At 36.4% G+C, this 12,056-nt stretch overlaps 1 protein-coding gene across 1 annotated transcript; it reads left to right on the plus strand.

The window, feature by feature from the left end:
* Positions 1 to 355: 355 nt before the first annotated feature.
* On the plus strand, positions 356 to 8,726 carry LOC117332708 (mediator of RNA polymerase II transcription subunit 19-like). The gene is made up of 6 exons (XM_033891714.1): positions 356 to 578; positions 2,974 to 3,130; positions 4,550 to 4,649; positions 6,466 to 6,565; positions 6,985 to 7,095; positions 7,954 to 8,726. Exons 1-6 carry the CDS (start codon positions 386 to 388, stop codon positions 7,965 to 7,967), a joined length of 675 nt encoding a protein of 224 aa, XP_033747605.1. The 5' UTR covers positions 356 to 385; the 3' UTR covers positions 7,968 to 8,726.
* The last annotated feature ends 3,330 nt before the right edge of the window (positions 8,727 to 12,056 follow it).

Here is a 12,056-nt window from a genome sequence, read left to right on the forward strand (position 1 = left end):
TTCAATATGTTCTGCAAGAAAACCTTGATCGCTGCATGCCACAAAAATCACGTTGAAATGTACGTTTTTATTTACATTATGACGTCACAACAGCAAAAACCGACAGAATAAACGTGCGAGAATTTTGGAGCGTTTTTTCTTTATTTTGTACCAAAAGGGGTCCTGTACCAAAAGGGGTCCTATGACGTTATTCCTGAAAAGGTGATAGTGCATGATATCAATTAGTTTCTTTTAAGATAAGAAAGTTATATGAATAAGAATTTGTTAGTTACTATTTATTTCATTTCAAAGCTCTAGTATCCTTAATTTTTACCATAACATGCAAAAATATTTTTATCCAATGAAATTACAGGAAAATCTTAATCGCCGATAACAATATGGCAGCATGATGAATGAACCTATTCGCCGACCAGATCAAATATCTCCTAAATCGAGTCCCCGGGGGTCTCGGTCACCGGCCTACCCCCGCGCGGACTCGTCCGGGACCCTAAGAACCACTATCAGCCTGGGGAGAGTGCCGTCAGTCATACATTCTGGACCATTTTATCTTGTTAAAGATATGGGGTCTGGGACAGCCAGTGAGTTTCTGTTACAAATAATTATACAATTTATCAATGGTTTTGTAGCGAAAAAAGAATGATGTTAGCTATACTGAAGTACAGGCTACTTGAATTATGGACACCTCGGCCCCGTGGTGTAGTCGGCCTTGGACACCTCGGCCCTACTTCGTAGTCAGCCTAATATACCTAGGCCTATATACATTTATATGTGTTTATTCCACGTATGTCATAATGTGTATATTTTCAATAAATATTGTTCATGTTTCACAATATTTAAGTTAGGTACCTATATTATTGATCAATGATTTGTCATTTGAACATTGATTTTGCGGTTACATCTCTTGCCTGATCATGATATGTTTTGGGAGTTTTATATATATATGTTAATAGTGTTTAGTTCATTATCGTTTACGACTTTGATTTTTATTAGAGGATGTCAGCCGGTATAAATTATTTTGTCGCATGTATATTTATGCAGTTATGTCTGTTCATTCTTTTAATAACATGTCATGACAGAATGTGTGAAAACATATTATATAATATAGTAGGGCCGACTTTTACTTTGGCCGACTTATACCTAGACACCTCGACCCGGCCGACATGCAGGGCCAAGGTGTCCAGTTACCGGCTACTTGACTTCAAGATTGAAAAAAGAACATGGCTTTTATGGTTAAGTTTGATGAACAGGTTGGATACAACCCTGCGTAGGGATAATCAATTTTTATTTACCGGTGTAACAGATTTGGCTTTTGATTTGGGGATTGAAGGAACACGTCTTTAATTTGTCAATATAGAGAGAGAATGCATGGTCAGTGTCTTACAATATAAGCTGGCGAGGGTAAAGAAAGACATACGTGGCGAGCCATTTTTGTCTTTCTGTCGCGAGTCAAAATACAGCTTAGGCCTATTGTAAGACACTGACCATGTATTCTATTTATCCTGTGCGCAACAGTCATCAAAAATAAGCATATTAAAGTGAAACGGTATCAAAAATTATCCAAATAAGTTCGCCTTTTAGACGTTGTTTCACCTGGAAGTAGTATAGGCTAATCAAATTGACCCACATGTAAGATTCCAAAATACCGCTGTTTTCTGTCACTGCCGTAAACAGCACAATATATATATATGGTGGGTGTATTCAGACAATGCGGTGACAGTTATACAGGATAAATATATATATATGTCACATAGACGTGAGATTGAAGGAACACGTCTATGTGACATATATTTATCCTGACTTCTGATGAGATTGCTAAAAATCAAAGGTCAGCTGGCATGGGTTGCATGGATGCCCTGGTAATAATCCTGATTTAAGTAACAGGTGCTGCTTGCGTAATAAATAAGTTACTTAAAATGCAGGATAATATGAAATAGAAACATGTAAACTTCTTTTAATATGCAGTTTTAACAAAAAACGTTTGTGACGTCATCTTCATAACATGGTCCAATTACCAATTGCAATGCGACATGTACTCATCAGCATATTTGCAAGAAATCTGTTCATTTCTGTTGTCTGTCTAGCTTTGTGCTAAAATGAGTAATTTATATGATTATTATCACAGACATTGTTCGCCATTGACTAGCTATACAGCAGTGTTAAGCCATTTAGTCATAGGTGAGCATGAAATTGAATGTATCAGTGGTCTTATCTATATTATTATAGAAACATTAAAATAAAAGCAGATGATAAAGTTTGTTACTTTTACAAAAAATAAAACAAATAAGAAATGAATTATTTCCTAGCGTTAAAATGTACCATGTTGCTTTGGTCATGGGTACCGGTCATATTAAAAATATCATGCCCTTTTTTGTTACAAATTTACGAAAGAAAATTATGTTTTTAATTCAAATTATCTTGCATTTGAGCAACTTTTTTTATCACTCAAATCAGTAACTGTTACTCAAATGCAGGAATATAGCTGTAACCACTATGCAAGATTGTGCCCAACCTGTTATACTCAGTGTCAGTTTGGTGCCACTAGCCAGCACATATACTGCCCATGTCTGATATAATTATGACAACATTTAATAGGAGCTAGCCTATTATATGAGCAAGTGTCTTGCGGTATATTGAACGTTTGGATATTCCATTGCACATTCATATATCTTTATATACAAACAATCTATAAGGCATAGGTCCAGCCACACTTTTAACTATGAAAATTAGGATTTGGATATCCATACAAATTATTAAAATTGTCCTAAAGATTCTATGTATTTATTCCTTCTTCACAAAATCAAACTTTTCTTACTGAGTCTGTGAAACCATTTACCCCAAAACTTAAATTTTCATGTATGATAAAATACATGTATAAACAATCTATAAAATTTGTTTAAATAAGTTTTGGGATATGGCCTTAATTTCTACCAATTCATGCAATGTACATTCATTTTCGCATATTATTATTAACAGATCCATCAGAGATGACTGGAAGCAACAACCTGATCATCCATTATGATCTAGAACATTCCTACAGCAAGTTCTGTAAGAAGGAGGGTAAAGAAGAACTCAGTGCATTCCTGCCTAACCTCCCTGGTTACATAGATGCCCCTGGTATCAATGACAACAGGTAACCATAGCAATCAGGGTTCAACACTAACAGTAGCCCAGCCTCAGTCAAATGTATTATGGTCAACTAAAGTTTTCTTCATTTACTTCAATAATTTTATTTTCAAAACTTTTTTCATGAAACCCTTTGGTGTAATATCTAAAAATGTTATGCTTTTAGAATGAACTTGAATGCAGGAAACTGCATCTAGAATATTCAATTTTTTCTTCGGTGATGGGGTAAGGACTGGAGGGACAATGCTCCCAAATCCCCCAAGAGGGGCATCACCTTTGGCAGCCCGGGCTGTCTCATTCCAAAACCTGGCAGCCCGGCGGTCAGTCGAGGTGATTAAGTTAGTGTCAACCCCTGGCAATGGTAGACATGGTAACATGACTATCAAACTAAAGACTGAATAGTATTAGGCATTAGGTATTAGGCAAAGAGTAGCAGAATTGAGACATTTTGGTCTAATTACAATACTACAGCATAGTATTGTAACAACACGTACAGCATAGCTGAAATTGATATCTGACTTTTCAAATTTTGAAGGCAAATCGTACACGTGCACATATTTTACACCTTTGTGTACATATGTCGCCCTGGTCATTTATCTGATAAAGGTGACAGCGTACCATACTAGTCATCAAAACGTCGCGTGTATCCTTACATAAACCATATACTTATTTAATTTGAAATTTGAAAAGAAATAAAAACTTAATGTCTAAGCCAATACATGTATCAAAAACATACAATTACTTTGCCTTTAGTAAGTGACCAAGAATTTCAGTTTGTATAAATAAGGACTTGTATTAATTTACAAATTTAAATGGTTTCAATGTTATATTTAATGTTTCGATAATACATCCCTCATGGTAAAACTTACCAAAGTTTGTTTTAAAAGGGTTTCAAACATTTTTGGCCCACATAATTTCACTGACAACCAGAAATATAACCACATTATTTTTGCATAACTACCCTTGGCCTGTTATCGTGTCATAATACTTGTTAGCAGTCTTGTGATTGACTATGTAACTTTTACATGGTTAGCCTTGATGTCACACCTTCATGTAAATGTTATCTCATGAATTACGACATCTAATCTTATAACGTGAAAGAGGAATAGAGATAAAATATCAACATATTTTGTTTTCACAAGTTATTCATCACTTACCTAAAAAAAAGAGACTTATATAAGCTTGGTATTAGTAACTCTTTAACACTAACAGTAGCTTTGATGGTTGGAAGTTTTTGGTCTTGTAATAATGACATTGGGTGGTGGTGATGTAAAATTCAATATAAAGCGAACAAACATATGTAAATGTCAGAGAAGAAATGGAGTTTTGTAATACAAGGTGTGACATTAAATATGCTTCATTCTGTTCTGCTTATTGACAGAATTGTTTTGATTTCATGGAAAGATCATACTTTTATATGTTTCAGTTCTCTCCGGTCACTTATAGATAAACCGCCCATCACTGGAAAGGAGTTAAACCCCCTGTCAAACAGTTCCTTAACAGGCTTCCGTCTCCATCCTGGACCAGTATGTATCGCACTCCTCAGTCCTCACTGACTGACTGACCATCTTTCTGCTCATTACCAACCACGCAAAAGAAAATTAGAATTATTCATGGCTGATGTGCCTCCAGAGTGACCAGTTTTATCCTGACCCTCTGACTTTACAAAAGTCACCTGTCTTGGTGCCTCCTGAGTGACCAGTTTTATACTGACCCTCTGACTTTACAAAAGGTACCTGTCTTGGTGTCTCCTGAGTGACCAGTTTTATACTGACCCTCTGACTTTACAAAAGGTACCTGTCTTGGTGCCTCCTGAGTGACCAGTTTTATACTGACCCTCTGACTTTACAAAAGTTACCTGTCTTGGTGCCTCCTGAGTGACCAGTTTTATGCTGACCCTCTGACTTACAAAAGTTACCTCTCTTGGTGCCTCCTGAGTGACCAGTTTTATACTGACCCTCTGTTCTTACAAAAATTACCTGTCTTGGTGCCTCCTGAGTGACCAGTTTTATACTGACCCTCTGACTTTACAAAAGGTACCTGTCTTGGTACCTCCTGAGTGACCAGTTTTATACTGACCCTCTGACTTTACAAAAGTTACCTTTCTTGGTGCCTCCTGAGTGACCAGTTTTATACTGACCCTCTGACTTTACAAAAGTTACCTCTCTTGCAATTGGTGCCTCCTGAGTGACCAGTTTTATACTGACCCTCTGACATTACAAAAGTTACCTCTCTTTGTGCCTCCTGAGTGACCAGTTTTATACTGAGCCTCACTTGCAACATAAGTAGCAATGATCAACAAATACAGTTTATAGTACAATTATACCTGTCAATTTGACAGCAAATTATTGGTTATATTACTGTACGAGATGAAATGCTAAAAACAGCTTCTGCAATTACGATGATGTTATACCTAAGTCCTAAATCTAGGTTTAACATAACACATTTAGTAAACATTACAAGGATTTATTATGTAATATACAACAAGTGAACAATATACACCGAGGTACAATTGACTTTATAACAAACCTATGAATAACGAATGTCAAAACAGAGATTTCGAGAAAAGCTCAACTTTATTTTGTTGTAAAATGAAAGAAAACAAAAATGCACCAAACAAAGGTTCTGTCATGCTAGTTCATGTGTTGGAGGCACAGTGGTCTAGTGGTAGGACTCTGGGCTACATGATCAAAGGGTCATAATTAGTTAGAGTGCTGGAGTAGGCACTGTGTCGTATCATTGAACAAGATAGTTTACTCAATTAAATATTGTGTTCCAGTATATAATAGGGCGGTGCAAGCTTAAGGAATGTCATGTGAAAGCTATAAGTGTCTAAATGGCAGCTCCGGCTGTATGCTCCCCATCTCTGATAATGATATAATTTATTGCTGTGATATATATCATTATACTTTTGATAAGAACTTCAAGTTAACCATTATAATTTAATCAAGTATACCTGCAACATTCTGATTCACTCCAACACTGTCTAAACCTGCTTTTATTGCATTTTTGCTAGCGAAATATAAACGTTTATCAAACTGACAAAGCTTATATTTTCACTGAAGCAATAAGCAGTGAAATATAACATGTATTTCCATTGAACATAACATGTATTTCACTTGATGACTGAACATTTTGATATTTTTCACAGAATAAAATACTACTGTACTACTGGGTTCCTGTTACACATAATGTTTAGAAGAGACATAGAAGGGAGGGAACTTGTGCAAGGAAAATAATAATTACATTATTGCAGAAGAAACATCATAAATGAAGAAGACATTTTTCCTGGTAGTTTTTCAGTTAATATTGAATTTAATGTTTGCTCTTTTTTTCTTTTAGCTGCCAGAGCAATATCGATTTATGAACCAGATGCCAAAGAAAAAACCAAAACCAAAGCGAAAAAAGGATGAAAAAACAAGTGCTTTACAGGACTATCCCGGTGAGTTGTTGATGAAGCTGTGTGTTATACGTAGGTGATAGACTAGACTGAACATTCCATGTTTTCTGTCAAATGTTGTCCTCATACTCTGACCCTGACTGTTAACTCCGTCCATGGCTGTGAACTGCGACCCTGACTGTTAACTCCGACCCTGGCTGTGAACTCTGACCCTGACTGTTAACTCCATAAACTCTGACCTACCAGTAAGAAAAATCATTTGAATCAGGTGTCAGTTTCCCATGTTATACTGTAGCTTGACAGATTTTCGGAGCATGTTTTTAAAATGCTATTTGGCAAATACAAACATAATAGGTCTGGGTGTGATGTAGTATTAAATAAATTGATGCTGACATAATTTTACAATCAATGAAAAATAATACAAATATATAAAACTGTTGAATGATGTTTTGGTCTTTCAGATAATCCTGTAGAAAGTGGTCATGATAAAAAGACAAAGAAACCAAAACATGATACAGAGAAGCAGAAACGCAAAAAGAAGAAAAAGAAGAAAGTGAAGGAAAAAGATGAAGGTGAGATTGTGTATTAACAGATTAACTGATCCTAATGGCAAAAAGCATTTCTATCATCTACATGTAAATATTGAATAGATGTTTTTTACATGGAGGATATTTTCTGGGCAAATTTGCAGGTCGTAGATTCCTTTTTAAAATTTGTTATATTTTGAAAACTGAAAGTAATCTTAACTCTATGCAGAAAAAAGCAAAGATTTTGGTATGATCATGGAATGACAATGTGTATGATTTAGTTCTTTGACTGAAACAAATGCACACAAAAGAGTTGTTCGAGTCTTTTTATGTTCCAAAGTATCATCTTATAAAAATATCAAAATACAAGATGGTGCTATGAATGTGAAAACTGTTTATATTTTGTATCATTCAATCAGGATTAAATCAGAAAGGAATTAGTCTTGATTCAAATCTCTTTAATTAGATTTGAAATAACGACCATCCTTCCTGAAAATTTACTGTACCTATTTACATTCAAGTTGATATAAAACTGAACTTTTAGAATGACGGTCTGTTTTGAACCAATCTTGAAAATTTAAAAGTATTTGGAAATAAGTGCTTGTCCATAGATATGTCCTTTCTTTAAATATACAGAATCTTTAATTTTAACTTGAACTTTCAAATCAATGTTTCTTTTTTGTTCACAAATATTGAGTCCTCTGGGATCCCCAAACTTCAGAACTGAATTTTATCACTAGGAGATGGGGCTTGGAGAATAAATACGACATACAGTTCATATACGTGTTTGTATAGAATAAAAGAGATTTATCTGCAGTATCAAATTATCATATCAAATAGCAGAATAGTCATGTAAGCATTAAAATGTACCAAACAATCCTAATTTTACTGTTTATATTCCAGAATCCCAGTCCTGAGTAATTGAATTCAATAGAGCTGTGTGTGTAAGTGCAATACTTGTAGTAGAGTCTACAAGCCTGTTGGAGCTGGCCTGGTCATGTGACATATTGTACACGGAAGAGTTGGCTTGATTGTGTGACACACTTTGGATAGCATTGGAGTTGGTCTAATCATGCGGATCATGAGATCTTGTATCTTGCAGTTCGTGGACTTTATGAAAGACTACACTTGAGTGTCCGCCTTGTCATATGACTGTCAACTACTCTCTTTAAGTGTCTGTCTGATCATGTGACTTTGGACTACACTTGAGTGTCCGCCTGGTCATGTGACACTTAAGTGTCTGCCTGGTCATGTGATTGTGGACTACACTTGAGTGTCTGCCTGGTCATGTGACTATGTCCTACACTTAAGTGTCTGCCTGGTCATGTGACTGTGCACTACACTTGAGTGTCCGCCTGGTAATGTGATGGTGGAATACTCTTTTAAGTGTCTGCGTGGTCATGTTACTGGACTACACTTGAGTGTCTGCCTGGTAATGTGATGGTGGAATACTCTTTTAAGTGTCTGCCTGGTCATGTTACTGTGGAATACACTTGTCAGCCTAGTCATGTGACATAGGACTACTTTTGAGTGTCTGTCTGGTCATGTGACATAGGACTAAACTTGAGTGTCTGTCTGGTCATGTGACCTAGGACTAAAATTGAGTGTCTGTCTGGTCATGTGACATAGGACTACTCTTGAATGTCTGTCTGGTCATGTGACTGTGGACTACACTTGTCAGCCTAGTCATGTGACATAGGACTACACTTGAGTGTCTGTCTGGTCATGTGACATAGGACTACTCTTGAATGTCTGTCTGGTCATGTGACTGTGGACTAAACTTACTAGAGTGTCTGTCTGACCATGTGACTGTGGACTAAGAGTGTCTGTCTGGTCATGTGACTGTGGACTACACTTGAGTATCTGCCTGTTCATGATCATGTGACTGGAATATTTGTACACTTGAGTGTCAGCATGGTCCATGGAGTTGTTGGCTTATGTGTACATGTCTGCCTGGTCACACTTGAGTGTCTGCCTGGTCGTGTGACTGATTATTGTGGAGAACATTAGAGTGTGAATGAGACATTTGAGTGATAATCTGGAGACTTTGTTATACCTGTGGAATGTTGACATGTCTGATGGTACATGTGTGTTAGGATATTTTGTAATCAACTTCACCAAACTGGAGAATATAACTTCAGTTTTATATTGGGATTTATTTTGACACTGGTAAGAATGTCAGTTTGCTTGTTTTCACTGAAGTGTCGAATGGAGAATACAAGTTTTTGGTAGTTCACAGCCTAACAGCATTTATAAACAACAATGAGAAAGGTTGAAGATGTTCCAGTCTACATTTACAATTTACAATTCCATGTCTCATATTAGTTATGTTTAAAACCATCTGTACATTTTCTCATTGAGTAAATTAAATATATTTTAGTATGATCATTTTGTTACCTGAGAGTTAATGAATATGCATTAAGATGTACATGTACACACATTTCATTGTAAAGTTTGTTCATGAATGTGAGTTTTAACTAAAGAATTTGGTTGAATGCTAAAAAATGTAATAAAACAATTTGAAAAATCTGACATACACATCTAAGACACAAAATTGCTCAGTATGTAAGTGGTAAATTGTGTTATTTCAGACCCTTTTAGGTTTTAAGAGAAGATTTTCTACTTTTATGTCATTACATGTTAGTGATCAAAATCTCTTTGAATTTGAATTTTTGATGTATTAAAAGTAAAATGTGTATTAAGTGAATTTCAGAGCTGTTGTTTTTATGCCTTGGTCTGCATCCCTCTATCATATGGTGTCACTGTTTCCTTGTAATAACTTCTCAAATATAAAAGAAAATAGTAGGCTTGAGATTAAGTTTAAGATTAAGAGAGGCTAAGGTAAATGACCTTGACCTATTTTTAAGGTCACATGGGTCAAATCTTAATTGACAACATTTTTCTCAATAACTTTGAGTCCAAAGGTAATTAATTTATATTGGGCCATAAGCATGCTGGCATGAATAACATTGACTTATTGTACTCGTGTTACTGGTCAGGTGAAACTCGTTACTTATCTTCAAATTATTTTGTTCTTATTTAAGAAAAGGCCCAGGGTCAGATATTGGGCCAGAAGCATGCTTGAATGAAAAACTACTACATTTGTTTAAATAAACTCCATTAACCTTTTTTCAAGGTCACTTGCATGAGTCAAATATATATGTCAAAATGTTTAATCAACAATTTTTGACCTTTGACTTAATTTGACATACTTTGAAGGTCACAGGGATCAAATGTATTAAAATCTTCAACAGTCTTCTCATTAACCAGAAGACACCAAGGCAATGGTATTTGATAACTATAAACATTCAGGTATAAAGGGCTACCGGTACCAGGTTAGCTTTATTGAAGGACATTGACAGACTTTCAAGGTCAAAGGGATCTGGGCCTCTTGTTAAATAACATCTCAGTCGTGCCCCGGGAAATAATATTGAGCCAGCAGCAGGCTTAGATGAAGGGCTTCCTAATTTATGCAAGGTTACAGGGGTCAAATATGTTATGATGTTCAAATAACCTCTGAATAACCAAGAGACTTATAACTTAAGTTTTAACAATTAAATGATAATGAATAAGTCGTAAAAAATTGTCTGGCATTAGCCGACTGACCGATCGGAGATCGCCCTTCATCCGTGGTTCACCTATGCCAACCAATTATATAAGACATCTTATAAACTTTATAAGATATCTCGTAAAAGATATAAGATATCGTATAAAGAAAATTAAATAAGATATCTTCTACATTATATGAGATATCTTGTATATTATATAAGATATATAACGGAAATTATATAAGATATCTTATATATTATATGGGATATCTTATAAAGGAAATTATATAAGATATCATATATTATATGAGATATCTTATATATTGTATGAGGTATCTTATAAAGGAAATTATGTAAGATACGTGTATCTTATATAATTCGATTATAAGATATCTTATAAAGAACGAGATTTGAATTTGAGATATTGAACTCTCCTCCACTCGATGGAGAAGCTGAGATGAAGCTGAAACTGCATAATGGTTTGAAACCGATTTATAATAGCCATATATTCATGTTTGCTCGAGCACGGCATCTGCTCCGTGCCTAGCTGATCGTGGTCGCAACATGTATTTTGATTGCGTGTTTCCAGACGAACATTTCTGAGATAACGTACGTAGCTCTGAACAACAGACGGACAATGTCTGACAGATGGTCGTCGTCAGTTTTGGACAACAGACGGACCATGTCTGCCAGATAGTCGTCATCGGTTTTGGACAACAGACCGACAATGTCTAACAGATGTTTGTCGTCAGTTATGGACAACAGACGGACAATGTCTGACAGATGGTCGTCGTCAGTTTTGGACAACAGACGGACAATGTCTGACAGATGGTCGTCGTCAGTTTTGGATAACAGACGGACAATGTCTGACAGATGGTCGTCGTCAGTTTTGGATAACAGACGGACAATGTCTGACAGATGGTCGTTGTCAGTTTTGGATAGCAGACGGACAATGTCTGACAGATGTTCGTCGTCAGTTTTGGATAACAGACGGATAATTTCTGAGAGATGGTCGTCGCCAGGTTTAGATAACAGACGGACAATGCCTGACAGATGGTCGTCGTCAGCTCTGGACGACGGACGGACAATTTCTGACAGATGGTCGTCGTCAGTTTTAGACAACAGACGGACAATGTCTGACAGATGGTCGTCGTCAGCTCTGGACAACGGACGGACAATGTCTGACAGATGGTCGTCGTCAGCTCTGGACGACGGACAGACACATTCTAAAAGATGGTCGTCGTCAGCTCTGGACAACGGACGGACAATGTCTGACAGATAGTCGTCGTCAGCTCTGGACGACGGACAGACACATTCTAAAAGATGGTCGTCGTCAACTCTGGACAACGGACGGACAATTTCTGACAGATGGTCGTCGTAAGCTCTTGACAACGGACGAACGGGCAATTTCTGACAGATGGTCTTCGTCAGCTCTAGACACCGGACGGACAACTTTTG

This window comes from Pecten maximus, chromosome 8 (assembly GCF_902652985.1).
Source record: "Pecten maximus chromosome 8, xPecMax1.1, whole genome shotgun sequence".
Classification (NCBI taxonomy): Eukaryota; Metazoa; Mollusca; class Bivalvia; order Pectinida; family Pectinidae; genus Pecten; species Pecten maximus.

Bases quoted from the DNA above. Each gene is read 5' to 3' on its own strand.
- LOC117332708 (XM_033891714.1), top strand. From the start codon at position 386: ATGATGAATGAACCTATTCGCCGACCAGATCAAATATCTCCTAAATCG. The intron at 3,131-4,549 runs GTAACCATAGCA...TATATGTTTCAG, and splicing joins CCTGGTATCAATGACAACAG to TTCTCTCCGGTCACTTATAG. The intron at 4,650-6,465 runs GTATGTATCGCA...TTTTTCTTTTAG, and splicing joins TCCGTCTCCATCCTGGACCA to CTGCCAGAGCAATATCGATT.